Genomic DNA, 20789 nt, shown 5'->3' on the forward strand with positions numbered 1-20789 from the left:
AGAGAATCTATTTAGGCTCTTGATTATCTTGTAAATTATATTTCTCTGGTATCTCCCTAAAGAACACTAATTCAAATTCACTTCACATGGTTTCTGTCACCACAATTTCTTCCTGCAGCCAGTCGTGCTAAAAAAAAAAAAAAAAAAGTCTGCCATCCATTATTAATTTATTCTCCACAGAGCTTAAAAAAACCCCTCCATTCTACAACTATGTAGCTCTATCTGATTAATTTTATGTCATCATGCTTATAAATGTGGTGGTCCAGATACAAATTTGCATTAAATATTTTTTTCCTAACTAGCTAATGGATATAAGAGACAGAAAAGAGAGAAATCAAATTGGCTTTACCTCCAGGTGCTGAAAACATGAAAGCATCCAGCCCCTCTAGCAATCATAACTAGCTCTCTGCTAGTTGCAATAAAGAACATTACAACAATCTTTGTGTAATTTCTTTTAATTTACTGCTGTCAATCAAGTGTTTTCAATGCAGGTCATGTACTCTTTAAATAGAACCTCCTTACTGTAATTAAACAGTTGTATGAAGACCACTTTTCAGTGATCATGTTCTTAACAGTCTTATACATCCAACTGTATATCAAAGTATGAGCACACATAAGATCTACTTCATAAAGTGAGAACAACTACAAAGGTTTGCCTCTAAAAAGATTAGGTCCAGAGAAATCCAGCTTTACCCTCGTACAGTATTAAAAGCTGCTAATTCATATCCACCAATGTGGATTTGGGCACATGTAGTAGATCACACAGAACTACTACAGCAACTATAAATTCGGCAAATTAGCAGTTTCTAAAAAAAAAAAAGGCAAAGACACATTTCACAAGCATGAGGTATTTTAAAAACTGGAAATTGCACAGAGCCTTTTTCAATTATAGTTGAAATGTTTAAAGCTATACTGTAAAGTTTTATCAAACACAAAGTCAAAAATACCCCTAAACCAGAGAAAAAGAGACATTAATATGCCTTGGCACTATCAGTGTTAATTAAGGAGCCGCTCACAGGGTGGGAAGTAAAAATATGCATACTTTAGGTTTGCCTTAAGCAAAACAGTAAAAATGGCAGGAACCCCCAGGCTCTTGTTTTGAATCCTTCTCTCTTAGCATTGTCCCCTTATAATGCATTCAGAGCTCTTCATTTCCAACCCCTTTCCTACTGAATAAACCTTAGTGGGATTTTATAATCATGTACCATTTCTTCCAGTGATATCTGCATTGAAAAGCAATATTGAATCAAGTAAAGAAACGTGAGATAATTTTTCTCTTGACACACTGTCTTTTTAGTCCCTTTTGCAACCTATGGCTGAGGCCGGAATTAGAAGAGGGCCTGAGAGAATGGTTTGGGAGTCAGAAAGACCTTGATTCAAAGCCAGGCTATGCACTGCTGAGGCTAGAAAAATGCCCTAAGCTCTTACCATGTCAGGAGGCTCAGTGGGCCAGTGCAGTCTACAGTCTCTATGTACAGCTCTGTTAGAACCAGGCCTGGCCCATTCTAAGTGTTCATAATTATTACGACTTCTTTCTCTCTATATTGTCTACTTTGTGGATTTGGAAACTTAGGTGCGTTGAAAGCTACTTACCAAAACGTGAAGTCGCTCAGTCGTGTCTGATTCTTTGCGACCCCATGGACTGTAGCCTGCTGGCTCCTCCATCCATGGGATTCTCCAGGCAAGAATACTGGAGTGGGTTGCCATTTCCTTCTCCAGGGGATCTTCCTGAACCAGGGTTCAAACCTGGGTCTCCCACAATGCAGGTAGACTCTTTACCATCTGAGCTGCTAGGGAAATCCCTACTTACCAAAAGAAAGCACTTAATCTGTCTGAAAGAACAGCAATCTAGTAAAACCTACTGAGCTTGGCACTATATATATATCTCTCTCACACACACACACACATATACATACACACACATACATATATACATGCTTCCCTTGTGGCTCATCAGTAAAGAACCCGCCTGCCAACGCAGGAGACGAAGGTTTGATAGCTGGGTCAGGAAGATCCCCTGGAGAAGGCAATGGCAACCTATTCCAGTATTCTTGCCTGGGAAATTCCATGGATGGAGGAGCCAGGCAGGCTATACAGTCTATGGGGTTGCAAAGAGTCGGACACGACTGATCAACTAAAGAACAACACTCTCTCTCTTTATATATATAGGGTAGCTCAAGAACACTTACAAGTTGATTCATCATATTTTCTTTAATTCTAGTCCCCCCCCCATCACTATCGTAGCTACCCCAGAATCGGGGAATTACTCTATATTTTTCATCATCTTTGCTGTAGTAAAATGTATCACAGCTGATCATCTGGGCAAAATGAAATCACTAAGCTAAGATCACTAGGATGAGATTTCCTTAGATGTGACCAAATTTGCTGGGCATGTGACAACATGATAAAATTTTATCCATAGATTACTGTAATAAACTGTTCAGACCAAATTTACAGGGTTAATATATTTAGATACACTCTATTCTCAGGAGTTGTCCTTGACATAGCAATCTATATCTTGCTCAAGCTCCATGAGACAGAACCTGACAGTATTGACTCTAGTTTGCTTTTATCTTCAATGACTGAGATTTTTTTTTAATTTGATCAAATTCCTGATCAAGGACTAACACAGTATTGTCTAAGAATAAGTGTATTAATCGGAGGTTCAAAACAAGAATAATTGATTTTTAAAAATCCCATTATACTCAGAAATAAGGCAGACAGACAAAACCCAAGACAAGTATGACAGTGACTAGTTTTAACCATCCAAAAAGCATGCTAAGATTGGAAAGGTTTTATAAGTGAGGAAGTCTGGTCTCTAGGAATAGTACCGTTGGGAAAAGTGTGTTTCAGTTTTCAAACATATACAGTAAAATATCAAACTTTCATTGTCTGTGGTCAGCAAAAAGCTGTAACAGTCTCAAAGAGAACCATAATTTTAAGCTTTGTGTGTCCTGGCTTGAGTCCCTCATGAGTAGTTAGACTTGGCCTTAAATTCTCCCAGTAAATTTATCTTGTTGGCCTATTTTTCACTTCCTAGCATGCACTACAATACACTCTTGCTGTATTTGATCCTATGGTCTTCTCTATTACAATGACAGAAACTACAGAATCATTTCTGTAAAGTCCCAGTACTCATACACAAAAGTTCACGGCAGAACTATTCACAATAGCCATTCAGTGGAAACAACTCAAATGTCCATCAGCTACCAGATGAATGTTTTAGAATGTAGTATTTCCATATGATAGAATATCACTCAGTAATAGAAAAGAATGAAGTGCTAATAAATGCTATAAACAAAGCTAGTGGAGATGATGGAATTCCAGCTGAGCTATTTAAAATCCTAAAAGATGATGCTGTTAAAGTGCTGCACTCAGTATGTAGACAGATTTGTCAACACTTGGCAGTGGACAAAGGATTGGAAAAGGTCACTTTTCATTCCAACTGCAAAGAAGGCAATGCCAAAGAATGTTCAAACTACCATACAATTGCACTCATTTCACATGCGAACAAGGTCATGCTAAAAACTCTTCAAGCTAGGTTTCAGCAGGAACTGGGAAGTTCTAGATGTACAAGCTGGGTTTAGAAATGGCAGAGGAAACAGATCAAATTGGCAACATTTGGATCATGGAGAAAGCAAGGGAATTCCAAAAAAACATCTACTTCTTTATTGACTACCCTAAAGCCTTTGACTGTGGATCACAACAAACTGTGGAAAATTCTAAAAGAGATGGGACTACCAGAACACCTTACCTGTCTCCAGAGAAACCTGGAAATGGATCAGGAAGCAACAGTTAGAATCAGACATGAACAGTTCAGTTCAGTTCAGTTCAGTCGCTCAGTCGTGTCCGACTCTCCGCGACCCCATGAATCACGGCACGCCAGGCCTCCCTGTCCATCACCAACTCCCGGAGTTCACTCAAACTCATGTCCACAAAGTCGGTGATGCCATCCAGCCATCTCATTCTCGGTCGTCCCCTTCTCCTCCCGCCCCCAACCTTTCCCAGCATCACGGTCTTTTCCAGTGAGTCAACTCGTCGCATGAGGTGGCCAAAGTACTGCAATTTCAGCTTTAGCATCAGTCCTTCCAATGAACACCCAGGATCGATCTCCCTTAGAATGGACTGGTTGGATCTCCTTGGGGTACAAGGGACTCTCAAGAGTCTTCTCCAACACCACAGTTCAAAAGCATCAATTCTTCGGCGATCAGCTTTCTTCACAGTCCAGCTCTCACATCCATACATGACCACGGGAAAAACCACAGCCTTGACTAGACGGACCTTTGTTGGCAAAGTAATGTCTCTGCTTTTTAATATATTATCAAGGTTAGTCATAACTTTCCTTCCAAGGAGTAAGCGTCTTTTAACTTCATGGCTGCAATCAGCATCTGCAGTGATTTTGGAGCCCAAAAAAATAAAGTCTGACATGAACAACTAACTTCAAATTGGGAAAGAAGTATGCAAATTGGCTGCATATTGTCACCCTACTTATTTAACTTCTATGCAGAGTGCATCATGTGAAATGCCAGGCTGGATAAAGTTCAAGCTGGAATCAAGATTGCTTGGAGAAATATCAACAACCTCAGATATGCAGGTGACACCACTGTAATGGCAGAAAGTAAAGAGGAACTAAAGAGCCTCTTCATGAAGGTGAAAGAAGAGAGTGAAAAAAGCTGGCTTGAAACTCAACATTCAAAAAATGAAGATCATGGCATCTGCTCCCATCACCTCATGGCCAATAGAAGGTGATAAAATGGACAGATTTTATTTTCCTGGGCTCCAGAATCACTATGGACAGTGACTGCAGTCATGAAATTAAGACAGTTGCTCCTCACAAGGAAAGCTATGACAAACCTAGACAGTGTATTATAAAGCAGAGACATTACTTTGCCAACCAAAGGTCTACAAAGTCAAAGCTATGATTTTTCCAGTAGTCATGTATGGATGTGAGAGTTAGACCATAAAGAAGGCTGAGCATCGAAGAATTGATGCTTTAGAACTGTGGTGCTGGAGAAGCCTCTTGAGAGTCCTCTGGACTGCAAGGAGATCAAATAAGTCAATCCTAAAGGCAATGAACCCTGAATATTCATTGGAAGGACTGATGCTGATGTGGACACTCCAATACTTTGGCCATCTGATGCGAAGAGCCATCTCACTGGAAAAGATCCTGATGCTGGGAAAGAATGAAGACAAGAGAAGAGGGAGGCAGAGGATGAGATGGTTGGAGAGCATCACTGACTCAATGGAAAAGAGTTTGAACAAACTCTGGGAGAAAATGGAGGACAGATTAGCTTGGTATGGTTCAGTCCATGGGGTAGCAAAGAGTTGGACATAACTTAGCAATTGAACTAATACATGCTCTAACGTAAGAGTCCCTTGAAAATATTATGCTACATGAAAGAAGTCAGTTACAAATGACCCCCTATCATATGATTCCATTTATATGAAATGTCCAGAATAAACAAATCCATGCAAACAAAATAGATTATTGATTGTCTAGAGCTGGAGTGTGGTTGTCTTGGAAGAAATGGAGAGTGACTGAAAATTGGTATGGGGTTTCTTTTTGGGGTGAGGAAATTGTTGTAAAGTTGGTTATGTAATGATGGTTACACAATTCTGTGAATATGCTAATAATTAGGGACTTACACAATTTAAATGGGTTAATTTTATGGTATGTGAATTATATCTTGGTAAAGCTCTTATAAAAAATAAGTTCTAAATTCAAAATTCTACTTCTCATAAAACAAAAGATATTTCCCCAGTGAAGTCAATAATTTTCTAATGTTCTCTCCTACTATGGAGAAATCAAGTTTAAGCCATGTACATAAGAGAAATATGGCATGTACATGCCTACAGAATTTATCTATGCAGACACGTCTAAGGATTTTCAGACAATGAATTTAAAAGAGAGCCCCAAAATAATCCCAGGAAATGTTCAAGTCTGGGTTAACCTAAATGTCCACCAACAAATGAATGGATAAAGAAGATGTGGTACAAACATACATTGGAATACTACTCAGCCATTAAGAATGAAATAATGCCATTTGCAGCAACATGGATGGACCTAGAGATGATCATACTAAGTAAGTCAGAGAAAGACAAATACCATATGATATCGCTTACATGTGAAATCTAAAAAAGATGATACAAATGAACTTAAAAAACAGAAACAGAGTTACAGATGCAGAAACCAATAGTTTATAGTTACCAGGGAGGGAAGGGGAGGAGAGGGATAATTGGGACTCACACACACACACACACCTTTATTTAAAACAGGTAACAGGCAGATTTTTACCATCTGAGCCACCAGAGAAGCCATCATGGAGTGCTACTCAGCAATAAAAAGAAGTGACTACTTACTATATATAAAATAGATAACTAATAAGGACCTATTGTATAGCACAGGGAACTCTACTCATACTCTAGAATGACCTGTATGGTAAAATAATCTAAAAAAGAGTGCATATATGAATATGTGCAACTGATTCATTTTGCTGTATAGCAGAAACTAACACAATATTGTAAATCAACTATACTCTAATAAAAGTTAAAAAGAAGAAAACAAATAGGTTTATTAAAGATTTTGGGCAAAGAATAATAACATGTGACACGAGAAAAACAAAGAAGACAGCTGAAAACTGGCCAAAAAATCTGGCAGGGCACAAGAAAAGTCCAAAGGGCATTTATCCATTCCTTTAATGAACACGTATTTCTACACCCAGCACTACAGAGAGAAAGATAAGTGAGACACAGTCCCTTGCCATTCAACAGCTCAGCTTCTAGTGTGTTTAGTTTCCTGTAGACAAACCTTATACCACTGGGTAAAAGGGCTGTGAATTATGCTCATTGTTTAAGATAAGAATAGAGGTTATTTCTATCCTTGAAACAGTCACTTGGAATTACTCAGAAATTATAGGAAAAGGATCATATGTATTTACCTATGAACTGCAGTTAGCAGACAGAGTGGTACCAAAAGGTAACCCAGCATTTTAATTATTAACATAGCAGGGGGAAAAAAGAGGAGAGTTTGATAATCTGTAGAAGTCATCCAAGTATATAATTAAAACAAAGCAGGAAACCATTTCTAACTTTGCTACTGGTGGAGAACTGGGCATAGCCAGTTACAGTCCAGTATACCAGGAGGTCCTTGGTCTTCTCTCCATATAAGCTCTCTTCCTAGGAGGACCCTGTCCTCTCTCTAGGCTTCCACCTCCTCCAAGTGCATGCCCTCACCTCCCCCACCCATTATTTCTCACCTCAATCTAGACTTCTAGCCTCCAGACCTGTCTTTTCCACAGTCTCCTGGATGTCTCCATTAGCCATGGGTTCTGTGAGCTTAACCTTGCTATGTACCAAGCCATGCAAAGTTGACAGGTTCATCGTTTATCCTTCCTCTAACATTTCAGTGCCAGAAAAGTAATCAGCTTCCTCAAGTAGCATTATACAGAACTGTATTCTTTGTGAACCCATGCCCTCTAGCCTGCCAGGCTCCTCTGTCCATGGGATTTCCCAGGCAAGAGGGCTGGAGTGGGTTGCCATTTCCTTCAACATGTTCAAAATTTACACCTCAATATGTCATCCAGATGAATGTTACACCTGCATTCCTGCTAATATCTTCCCACGTGTTAGTAATACAGTTTTGTACCACAACCCAGGAGAGGCCTCAAGTAACAACTAGGCTTTGTATCTAACAACTTAGAAGCAAAATCCAACAGTAATCATTGTAGAAGCCAAAGTTCCTGTCTTTGGTGCATATGTTTCAAGAGTCAATCAGCTAACAACAATTAAGAACTCCATATAGCAAATTGATTTTGTCAAGTTCTTGGTGGAATTTCTTCTCGCTGACTTGACTGCAAAGCCAGGTCACTCCCACTGGGATGTTCTGTAAAAGCCCTCATATAATTATCTAATCTTATGGGAGATAATTCAATACCTATCTTTGAATTTTCCAGACTAAATTATTTTGGTCTCTGGGGTTGTAGGACTTCCCTACTGGAGAAAATCAGGAGTTAAATTTTGTGAGAAAAATCCAGGCTCCATTTGCAGAGACATGAGTACAGACCTGCAGTTCTTACCAAAGTGAGTTCCACAGAACACTACAATTGGGCTGATGTCAAGGATGTGTAACGAACACTGGGTTTAAACAAAGATAATTCTCACAAAGAGTCAGACACGACTGAGCGACTGAACTGAACTGAACTGAACTGAATCATGTTTCTTTACTTCTTTCATCCAACAATGAGAGAGAGACAAATCATTGTTTCCTCTTAGCCCCCTGCCTGCAGGGAACCTGAAACCAAATTTGAAGCTGAATTATATCAACTTATCTAATCACTACTATGTTCATTGATTTACTATTTCTACTATAGGAATCTTACTGCTATGTTTTTTAAAAAAATCCTTTTTGGAAAGTGAATACATAAAAGCAATATAGGAAACTTCCACTTGAATCTCCTGGGGCAAACAATAGTATACTCAGTACATAGTTCTTTTCCTCTATCCATTGACCTTGGCTGCTTAGTAGCTTTTCTTGTATGTTCTATGGTTTTTGTTTACTTGTCATGTGCCAGTTCCCTAGTGGAAAAATTCACACTTGCTCATTCCTCCTTCTCTCCTCTTCCCTGGCCTCATTCATTCCATGACCTTCCCATTTCTTCAGCCCTTCTCCACTTGTGTAAGGGATCCTTAGTTAAGAACCTGGCCATCTTTCAATGAACTGTTGCACTGTCCTTCTGCCAGTCTCCATGGCTTTAGCTCCCTGCCTACAATCATTTTTCTCCATCATCTCCTCCTCAAAAAGCCCTAACTGCTCAACTGCTTATAGGATAAACACAAACTCCTTTGTCTGACATATAAAACCCTTTCAACAGTGATCTCTAGCTGCCATTCCACTACTCTCTTGTTCTTTTCCTCCTGTGCTCTGAACACACATAACTCATGGTCTCGACAGACTGGAAGGCTCATCCTTACTCCCTCTCTTAGCCTGGAAAACTCTGATTCAGCCTTTATCCTCACCTCCCTTTGAGAAGGTCTCTCCAGTCCCTCAGACAGAACTGAGCGCTCCGTGCCCCCAGAGCACTAACAATACTGGGTTATACTTAGTTGTTTACATTTTAATGTCTTTTTTATTACATTTTGAGCTCCATGAGAGTAAGAAGCAAGGCTCCTTACTGTAGTCTTGGCACTTTGAAAAACACATTAAGTATTCAGTAACTATCTGGCGAGTTGCGTGGAATGATACCCTCAGGCTTGGAACATAACTAAAGAAAGTTAAGACTATAGTCAGTTCTACTGCAGCACGATGGTCTGGTAATAAAAGCTACAAGAAGGATGAGGGTCTTCATGGAGGATCTAAAAGGGAAACTGGCTTGTAAGAGCTTCAGCTTTTATCTAGCCTGTTCTAGGAAGACAATAGCTATACCGGTAAATCGTGAATACTGTTATCACTGGGGAGGTTACTTGGGTTTTTCTCTGAGATGAAGCAATCCTTGCTGTTGTTCAGTCACTTAAGTAGCGTCTGACTCTTTTGTGACCCCATGGACTGTAGCCCGCCAGGCTCCTCTGTCCATGGGACTTTCCTGGCAAGAATACTAGAGTGGGTTGCCATTTTCTTCTCCAGGGAATCTTCCCAACCCAAGGATCGAACCAGTGTCTCCTGCATTGGCAGGCGGGTTCTTTACTGCTCAGCCACCAGGGAAGCCTGAAGCAATCCTTATGCCTATCTAATTTCCTGTGCCAAGGTCTAAGTTCACCAGTTTTACTTTTGTTATCATTTCCAAGATATCTAAGACACAAGACCCTAAAATGGAATGATACCTCCAATCTTTAAAAAAACATATATTTCCCACTTAAACAGAATGAGTATTTGCACCTAAAACTTCAAGCTGCTGTCCATCAACAGACGAATGGATAAAGAAGATGTGGTACATACACACACAATGGAATATTCCTCAGCCATAAAAAAGAACGAAATAACGTCATTTGCTACAACATGGATGGATCTAGAGATCATCACACTAAATGAAGTCAGACAAAGACTAATACATCACTTAAACGTGGAATTTAAGAAACAGTACAAATGAACTTATTTACAGAACAGAAACAGACTCACAGACATAGAAACCAAACCTATAGTTACCAAAAGGGAAGAGGGGGAAGGATAAAGTACAGTTTGGGATTAACAGATACTACCATATATAAAATAAGCAACAAGGATTTACTGTATAGTGTAGGGAACTCTATACAGTATCTTGTGATAACCTATACTGGCAAAAAATTGAAGAAAAGTACACACATACACACATACTTGAATTATTTTGCTATACACCTGAAACACAATATTGTAAATCACCTATACTTCAATTTAAAAAAAAGACTAGAATCTAAGTTAAATTGTCTGTTTACAGAGGATTATAATATGCACAGTAAAACCATCTTTACTGTGGAAAAGAAAATTTTCTTCAAACAAACTTCAGGCTGCTCCCCATCAAGGTTGAGGGTCACATTAACATATTTCGTGTAACAAGACAGTTTAAAAGAGGGAGAGCTCAGATAAAGGAGGAAATAAATTGTTATTCGATGTCATTCATCCACATCCCTGCATGGGATAGGATGAACTGGTTCCCCTGAGCTTTGATTAACTCAGGATAAACTGAAGGAAACTTGGATTACTGGGTCGCTTAGTTGGAAACTGAGCCTCTGAATCATGGTGACCCCGCCCCATGCAACTGTCCTCCCAGCCTGAGGCAAGCTTATTAAATGCGGTAGGCATGTCCTTCAGCTTCTCTTGCCATCAAAGATATTGGTGGTCTGATGTATGTGGGAAAACTAGCTCCCTTTATCTTAAAAGGTTCTGGAGCCCTTTGTTTTGGGGGCTCATATTGCCAAGTGGCATGAAGCCCCAGTTTCATTAAATGTCTCATATACTGCTCTTTCCTGCCCAATCCAACTTATAAAACTGTAAAGACCAGCTATGAGAACCAGAATCTACCAATGATGCCTACTAGATAGTGACCATGGACTGTTACCATCCTCACCCTTGTTCCTTACCCAGACTTCGTCACTTACAACAGCATTTTCAGAGGTGCTCCTGATTGGGTTTCCCTGGTGGCTCAGATGGTAAAGAATCTGCCTGCAGTGCAGGAGACCCGGGTTCAAGTCCTGTCTTGAGAAGATCCCCTGGAGAAGGAAATGGTAACCCACTCCAGGATTCTTGCCTGGAGAATCCCACAGAGAGAGGAGCCTAGTGGGCTACTGTCCGTAGGGTCATAGAGAATCTGACATGACTGAGAGACTAACACTTTCACTTCTCTTGTTCAAAACCAGGCCTCCTCCTGTGTCATTGTGCCTCCTTCCCTCCTGTCTCCTCTGGGAAAAGCTCTCTTCCCCTTTTATTCTGGCATGTTCCTCCAGCATGTGTAAAGTTATTAGGGATCTTTAAGTAGAACAAAAAGACCAAATGAACACTGCACGGCACCCTGTGAAATAATCCCAACCACTGATTACAAATATTTGCATATGTAGAGAGCTGGGAGAACGACAGCCAGAGGACAAGGCTGGAAAAAGATTCACTTTTCTCTACATGTCTTTGGATTTCCCATAATGTGCATGAATTACTTACTAAAATAATAAAAGGAATTATATAAGCATTTCAGTGCTTACATCTTTCAGAGTTCGACCAAGCCCACTGTTCTCCTGCCATGTGCTCGCTGGGTAGATAAATTTACCCAGTCTCAACTACCAGTTGTGAGCTGGTGACTCACAGATCTGTTCTCTCTGGCCCACACCCCTCCTGCAAGCTTCACAGCTTCACTTCTCCCTGTCACACATTTGTCCGTGGGTATGTCATCAGGAGGGCTTCCCAAGTGGCTCAGTGGAAAAGAATCCGCCTGCCAACGCAGGAGACGAAGGTTCGATCCCTGGATTGGGAAGACCCCCTGGAGAAGGGAATGGCAACCCACTCCAGTGTTCTTGCCTGGAGAATTCCATGGATGGGGAGGCTGGCGGGCTACAGTCTATAGGGTCACAAAGAGTTGGACATGACTTAGCAACTCAACAAACAACAACAACATCACCAGAACCTCAAACTCGACATCTTCTGCACCCCATTCACCATCTTCCAGTGACTCGACTTTGAGGAAGGCCCTCGATAAATCCTGCTGAATCGAAGGGCAAACTCTCAATTCATCAGTAGACAGCTCCTCCTGAGTTGTCAGTACCAGCTGCCCACAAACCTTGTTGTGCCTCGGCCAGAATTAGGGCTCATTTCTTCCCTTCCCAGATCCAACTAACCAGCCAGCCACACAGCCCCACCCCTCCCCCAAAATATCCCTCACCCCTTCCCTTTTCTATTACCTTCCTGTAGGCCCTTATCATCTCTTTCCTGGCCTTCCATGCTTCCTGCCAATATGACTCCTTCTTCCAGGACTGTGCTTTTCAAAGTCCTTACCCCCTCCCGCCCCTATCCACACACAGCTGCCGAGTCATGCATATAACAGGATCAATCCTGGCTCACCCCGGTGTGTGGGGGGCGTGCAGGACACCCCTACTCCTCAGCACCTCATCACATCTTTGTTTGTCCCCACCTGGCCTTGCTGACCTGTCTGGCTTCGTCTCGTCCCATTCCCTGCCTTGTTACAGAAGAGACACTACAGTTGACAGTTTCCAAACATCCCGTGCTATTCCCCCCGACATCTCTGTGGCGGAATGCCCACTCATGACCCCCTTTAGCTTCATCTTGGCCATCTCCTCACCATCATGTGATTCTCTCACAAAGACCTAAGAAAGGAACATGGAATAAAGATGTCCTGAGACTGTGAAGATTGAAAACCACCAGACTCTGACCCAGTCATCACATCATTTGTAAGGGAAAGCAACATGATTATCATGACCAGCTAGTTTAATTCAGTGGTGTAAGTAACCAATCTTGAATTTATCTATATATAACATTAACAATCTTACCTAGCCATTGGAGGAATGAAAAGGATCAAGGGAATACTCACATTTAGGCTGTATAATGACTGGCTGCCCAAGAACAAGATATATGAAAGGTACTGAGTAGGTACTAGAAGTCCAGATCCTCCTGCTGCTGCTGCTGCTAAGTCGCTTCAGTCGTGTCCGACTCTGTGAGACCCAATAGATGGCAGCCCACCAGGCTCCCCTGTCCCTGGAATTCTCCAGGCAAGAACACCGGAGTGGGTTGCCATTTCCTTCTCCAATGCATGAAAGTGAAAAGGGAAGGTGAAGTCGCTCAGTTGTGTCTGACTCCCAGTGACCCCATGGACAGCAGCCTACCAGGCTTCTCCATCCAAGGGATTTTCCAGGCAAGTGTACTGGAGTGGGGTGCCATTGCCTTCTCCAAGATTCCCCTGGCATCATACAATATCTACTAACCATCTTAATTAACTGTAGACTTCGCAGTGAATCTGGTTAGTATTTACCCTCCTTTTAGACTTGGGAACAATCTAATCAATTTGATGTGCAGGCAGCAGAATGACAATGAGGTTTTTTCTTTCATAACGGTTACCTTTTTCATTGCCAGGATCGTACCTAGAATCTCACAGCAAGTCTGAGTTCATTTAGACAGTGCAGAGAAAAATACCTTGGAATTTGACACTACAGATTTAAGTCAGAAGATTGCAGGCTTTCATTTATGCATGAAAAAAAAACAAACTTTGAGTTTGCAATGCTAAAGACACACAGTGGAACAAATTCTCAACAACCAACTGGACTGAACCAAAGAGGTGAATCAGAATTATCTGTGGTATGAGGGAGAGACGTTATGCAGAAGTGAAACATTACAGACTGTAGAAGTCACTAGTCACTCAAATTTATGAGAGATGCTATTGAGAAAATTCTGAGTCAGACTTAGCTTCTGCTCAGAGCTTTCACCTTATCTTTGTGGCATAAGCCACGAATCAGAGAATGCCGGGGAGGAGGGTGGAGACAGGCAGGGCTTAGGATTTGGAAAATGAATTTTGAGCATTCTAAATATATGACAAAGCAATGCTTGGTACTCATCGAAGACATTTAAAAAGGGGAAGTATTCTAAGAAGCAAGTGGAAGAAAAGCTTCCAAAAGGCTTTTCTCTATGAAATTAGGTTTTAAGAAGAGTTTTCACCAAAACTACATACAAAAGTATAACAATGAAAATAAATTCAGCTTCATTTCCATTCATTTATTAATTTATTCAACAAATATTTATTGAATGCTATGTGCAACATTTGGGAGAAATGGAATTCTAAAGACAGAGATAAGATAGCCCCAGGACACTTCCTAATTAGCCATTTTCTGTTTTCCAAGGTGATGCTGGGGAGGTGTCATGAATAAGAATAACAGAATTCAGTAACATATCTAGTCAGGAATGGAGATTTTCAAGCCTCCTTCCTTTGTTGTCCTTTGGAGACAAGCCCTTGCTACAGAATAAAGGAACACAAAATACCCATAGACATATGTCCAAAGGATCCAAGACACTCTCAGTTTTCAATATCCTTTCCCATTTGCTCTAAATGTGTGCTTATATTTGTTCAATTATGCAGCCAATTTGACTAGGGAAATACAACCAGCTAGGTGGGCAACTAATGACCTCCTGGGTTCTCTCAGAGGAAGGACAGGAAATGGTGAATTACAGGCTCCTTAAGCAACACTGAAGTGGGATCATGAAGACAAAGTCATGGCTCTTTGAAGCACTTTGAGAAGTGCAAGAAGACAGGAGAGGCTAGAGCAAAGAAAACCAGAGGCTACTTTCAGGAGGGGAGCTCAGAAGAGCAGTGGTCCCCAACCTTTTTGGTACCAGGGACTGAGTTTGTGGAAGATAGTTTTTGCACAGACCAGGGGTGCGTTGGGGTGGTTTTGGGATGATTCAAGCACTTCTGCTGCCACTGATCTGACAGGAGGTACTGGTCTGCAGCCCAGAGGTTGGGGACCCTTGCTGCAGACACATTTCTTTGGGACTGGTATGAAGTGAAGACATGACAAAGCAGAGAAAGAAGGAAGCTCATCCTGATCTTTAGTTGAGGGTCAAGATAACTTACAGAAAGACTGGCACCAACACCAGATTCATTTTGAATTTCTGAGCAGCCCTGGAATATTTTCTTTTTTCTTTCTTTCAGAGAACAAACCATTTCATTTTAAGGGAATGGCCTTGGATACTTTGTGTGATGCTTTTGAATGGTGGGGCCGGAGAAGACTTTTTAGAATCCCTCAGACAGCAAGGAGATCAAACCAGTCAATCCTAAAGGAAATCGGTCCTGAATATTCATTGGAAGGGCTGATGCTGAAGCTCCAATACTTTGGCCACCTGATTTGAAGAGCTGACTCTTTGGAAAAGACCCTGATTCTGGGAAAGACTGAGGGCAGGAGGAGAAGGGTGTGGCAGAGGATGAGATGCTTAGAAAGCATCACCAACTCAATGGACATGAATTTAAGCAAACTCTGGGAGATAGTGACGGATAAGGATTCCTGGCATGCTGCAGTCCATGGGGTTGCAAAGAGTCAGACATGACTTAGTGACTGAACAACAACAAGATGTCTTTTGGGGTAAAGTGGTTATCACTGTGCCACAGGTAGATGGACAGGTTTATTCATGTGTAGTCCTAAAAATATTCCCTCCAGTATAAGTACCTTTCATGGAATGTGCTACAATTCTACATAAATGATACTTATATAAGATGACTCTTCCTTATGCTACGGCACAAGGCAGAGTTGACTATTCTGAGTCAGAAAATCTGGATCTGGAGTTGGTTCCGCCACTGGCTGTCTGAAATTTAGGTCAAGCCATTTGAACCCCTCTGAACCTACATTTGCTTATCAATCTTGTACATAGCGCTTTTCGGAAGATGAAATGACCCAAAATGCATTACAGTGCTCTGAAAATGATGAAATGCTAATACAAATGATAGTTTCACTACTCTTCACCAACACTCTTTGGCCTGGTTGTAATGGTATGGCGGGAAGGTGCAGCAGTAATAAAACAGAACTCTTGACCAATGAATTAGAAAGACATAGAGCACAACAGACATTCACATAGTAGAAAAATATTCTTAGCCCTGGGCAACATCAAATTCTACTTAAAATACCAATACCAGCTTTTCTTCCTATTTGGCTTTGATTCCTAAAATAATTAAAGACTTAACATAAATGAATACTAATGATACTCAATACAGTAGAGGGAAAGGTTTTATCTACCATGATATTCACTGTCAGTCTTACATATAAAGCCCCAAATAATGTTACTATTAAAACCAACAGAATGCTCAGTATTGACTCCTGAATGGTACCTGTGTGATCTCTTCTCTGTATTCTTACCTCAGGCTTTTACCAAAAATTTCTGGAGAACCCAGTAAATAGTCACACTATGCTAAGCACGATAGGGGACATTAACATGATTAAGACACAGTCCTCATTCCAAAGGCATTCACTGTCCCCATTAGAGAGAGATGGGGGGTGGGGAGCGGTGGCGGGTAGCTGATAAAAAAGCTAACTGAAATGAAGTTCATGGAGAAAGATCCAAGGCATTATGAGGATCTAGACAAACGACAGATTACTTCCAAATGCAGGGACCGATTAGTACAGTGATAACCACTTTACCCCGAAAGACATCTAATTTGTTGTGGCTGTTCAGTCGCTAAGTCATGAACTCTTTGCGACCCCATGGACTAGACAAACGACAGATTACTTCCAAATGCAGCCCCATCTGCTAGGGGCTTGGTGGGGAAATCATTCTGAGCAATGGCGTGGAGGATGGCAGCTAGGCTGAGAAGCAAGCTGGAGCTGAACCCTGAATGTGGATGAGAGCAGGACGCATTCATAAACAGTAGTTACAACAGCACAGCCAGAATCTAGGTACACAAGATGACGACGGTGTAAAAAACCAGGTCAAGAGAAAATTGTGGAAGGCTGAAAATGTCCAGCTGAGAAGGTAGGTTTTTTAAAAAAGATGCAGAAATCCAGTCAAGGAAGAATGCTGTGATGGCTCCTGGTACTGGGAAGATGCACAACTACCATCAGTATGGAGGATATACTGGGGGGTGAGAGAGAGACTAGAGGCAAGCCGACCAGATAAGGCGCTCTGGCCACAGGTCAGAGGTACTGAGAGCTACACAGAGGCCTGGGGCAGCAGCAAGCAATGGATGAAGGGCAGTTTGCCTTTTCATCTTCAGGTGACACAGTCAAGGGCACTTGGTTCTCACACATACTGTGTTGCCAAGATGAAGAGGCCTTCGTGCCTTGGGCTAAACCAAAGACATGAAAGTACTCAAGTCCCACAAATGTGAGCCACTGCTCCTTTAGAGACCTGCCTGGTGGCATCTGTCTAAAGAAGGCACACTGAGTTAGAAGTGATCACGTGCAAAAGCCTTTCTTAAGCAAGGGCCCTGTGATGTCATACACATAACACAAAAGCAAAGTAAAATGATTCGGATCATCCTGATGCTGCACAACATGCCAAACCTTTACATCTTTGTCCTCTGTGGAGTCATAAAAAATTTTTTTTAACTTTTATAATTTCTTGTCTTTTCCCATGAACATCTTTTTCAAGTGATGACTGACAACTAGAATTATCTCACTAATCTGCTAGGATGGTGAGCATAAATGATTTCTGTATTTGATGATGGAAAATAAGATGAACTAATTCATCCCCAAATATGACCAGTGAGCCTACTTTCTTAAATGCTTTAAGATAGGTAATATGGCCAAACACATGTACAAATTATATCATCAGAAAATTAAATGACCTACTTTGTTCTTAAACTCTAGTCTCAAATATGAGATCAAAGCCTCTCAAATACATGCAGCAAATCAAATACCACCACAAGCATTCATTTCTTTAATACCTAATGTATGAATTCTTACTTATGCTATTACATTCATTTTCTTCTTTCAGATGACAAAAAAGAAACTCTGTACATGGAGCTAAACAGATTATTGGAGAAAACAGTTAGACATAGAATGACTCTAAGTGAAGATTCCTGGCACTTTTCTATGTGTGCAAGTGTATGCGCTCTGCATCCCAATGACAAAGCTACAAAGAAAACTCACCTGTTTTCTTCCTCAAGATCTGCTAGGATTCTCTCTAGCTCCCCTCTTTCCTCACTCTCTAAGGAAATCAAGATCTGGGCAGGACTACGAGGCTGGCTCAGGGGGGAGTCCTGGTTCAAACTTTGGCAGTAATGCTGGATTAACAAATGTTCATCATCTCTGGAAAATAAAATCAAAGGTTTTGGTTTTTTCTCCCCTTATTTTGCTTTGAGGGGCAGGGACTCGGGCGTCTACTTTAAAATTGAAACAGTTATTTGCTCTTAACAATTAATTAGACCCTTTTTCCTGCTTTTAAAGACATTTTGATACTCTTGAGGTTGTGGTTCTACCCTCCTATTGGTGACAGTTCCAAGTGTTTCTTGCTCAGATTTTCCATCGAATCTGGGTGGTCTATTTACATGAGTAAATCAATGGCTTGAATTTCTTAACCCCACTGAAGCAGGATGGTAACGATAATGAAACTATACATTAAATGACTATTTCATTCAATTATTGTTTAGCTAGAAAAACAAAAATCAGCAGGGAAAAAAAAGAGCCATTAACGTGACTAATTAAAAGAGGACTGAACAACTCATTCCTTAGACCAGCTTTGAAAGACTAATCTTCAGGAACAAAGAGGCCAAAGGCTTGTATTTTGGGAGGCAGCTGCCATCTTTCTTTATATCCAGGGAATCTCTAATACACAGGAGAAATTATTTTCTAAATGCACTGCCCGTAGCTCCTGAAAAGACTGTGTACCTCCAAGTTACAAAAAATTCACCCTGTTCTTAATGACAGGCTAAAACCCTTTGTTTCTGGCTAGACATCAGTAAGATGATACGTTAACATTTCCCTCTCCACACCTGCTTAATTTCCTTTTCTCATCTCTGAGCTGAAAAAATTTCAGATACTTGGGGAAAAAAATCCTCCTAATTTAAATGATCTTGGTCCATCAGGTCAGATAACTGGTTGGTAAGTTACAATTAAAATAATGACTGGTGTTAAAAATAAACATTTAAGTTAAGTCAACCCATCTACCAAACCTCTTCCCCTGACCTGACCCTAAGATTTCATGTTATTCCCAAGCAACACAGAGTCAGAATGGATACTATGCCCTCAGAATAAGCTACAGCTAAATTTTGCTTAAAAATAAACCAAATGCAGTTTGGCCAGCTAATCTGTTAGCCCTCTTCCCAAATTCTGAAGGTATATCGTGAGGACTTCCCATGTTTAATTACAACAGATAGTTATAATTCAACTTATCTTACTGTTCTCTTGGGCAGTCAGTGAACGGCAGCCATTCTTACATAGATACAGCTGGAATCACTGTCAATGTGCTACAGCTTCTAACATACAAATCAGTGATCCAAAGAATCAAGTCATTCAGGTTGCTTACATTTAGTTGATTCTTTGTTTACATATCTTTCTGTCAAATTAGTTAATACATTAATACTATTAATACTTTCCCCTACAGCTCAGAAAGAGAATGTACCACAGTTTTATTTGCGGGCAAAGGCTTTTTAGTTTAGTATAACTATGAATGGCTGAGTGTTGACTCTATTATCACCTTGATCACCTTAATGTACCAGAGGAGATGACTTATTCTCATGTCTTCAATAACCAGCTATGTATAAGTGCTACTTAGGTACTATTGCCTTCAGTCTAATCCTTATACAGGCTGTTTCTCATTTGACTGTGACTGTGGGTTGCCACACCAAGTACATGTGAATAAATTTACCATTTTCCCTTTGCCTAAATTCTCTATGACAAAATGGTGAGACATCTGTAACTTAAGAAACTAACACCATCACTGTACCTTGACTAGATTTCATCTCTGTAAGTTGTCTATTCAGTTATCAGTTTGTCCTCCATACAAGCCTCTCAATCTGCTCCTTCCACCTCAGGCTCTCGGTTCACGGCAGGATTCCTCAATACTCCTTATGGTCAACACTACCCTTACTCTGTAATGAAGCCTCTGTTCCCCTGCCATCCCTGTGTTCTCTGCCACGCTGAGCACCACTCTCTCACCTTCTTTAAATTGGCCAGGCCTGGCGTATCATCCCACTACAAAAACGTGACCTCAATTTGTACTTCCTCTTCTGAAACCCTTCACAAGACTGCCTCAGTTTGTTAGCTCATGAAGATGCTCAATCGCAAAACAAAACAAACAAACAAACAAACAAAAAAACTGCTTGCTAGGTTCTCTGGAGGAAAATGCCCATCTAGCTACCCCATGGGAATACCAGTGCAGCTATTCCAAGATTATAGTTCTACTGCCCATGGATGGAGCTATCACTTGAAAAATTAACATCCAGTCCCTTTAAAAATCCTGCAGGTTTGGGCAAAGAGTAAACATTTCATACAGTTTCGGTGTTTGAGACCCTGCAATTTGTGCTAGTACAGCACTGAATGAGGGGAAGGCAAAATGTCTGGCAACATTTGTGCCACAGTTTGGAGGAGCTCATTCTGTGCTGGGATGTCAAGAGTTAAAGAAAAAAAAAGCCAATGAGCGTCTCCCAGAAAGATCCAATGAATATAAATGCTAATTCCTATCTTCTGTGCTACCCTATGTCTAAATCCCTCCAAGCAATTTCATGGTCAGGAACATTTTGTAAAAAGAGACAGGATACTTACATGCTCTCATTAGGAGAGATGCTATCATTTAGATAAGATCCACTGCTGTTTTCCATTTCTGCTAGCCTGATAAAAAACGTAAAAGCTCATTAAAACTTCTGTGACTTCTTAGACTCTATTCAAGACCTAATCGAACATTC

General features: G+C 40.8%; 1 protein-coding gene across 8 annotated transcripts in view; it reads right to left on the minus strand.

Annotated features, from left to right (window-relative positions):
• DMD (dystrophin) overlaps positions 1 to 20789 on the minus strand; it is a 2246075-nt gene that overhangs the window by 43267 nt on the left and 2182019 nt on the right. For all 8 annotated transcript variants that reach the window (XM_055393453.2, XM_055393450.2, XM_055393451.2 and 5 more), the window contains 2 exons: positions 20650 to 20715; positions 18037 to 18195 (listed from right to left, as the gene is read on the minus strand). In XM_055393453.2, coding sequence (XP_055249428.2) covers positions 18037 to 18195; positions 20650 to 20715 — 225 coding nt within the window. The remainder of the gene's footprint in view (positions 1 to 18036; positions 18196 to 20649; positions 20716 to 20789) is intronic.

Source organism: Moschus berezovskii, chromosome X (genome assembly GCF_049115385.1).
Source record: "Moschus berezovskii isolate FMDL1 chromosome X, NW_MosBer_1.0, whole genome shotgun sequence".
Lineage (NCBI taxonomy): Eukaryota > Metazoa > Chordata > Mammalia > Artiodactyla > Moschidae > Moschus > Moschus berezovskii.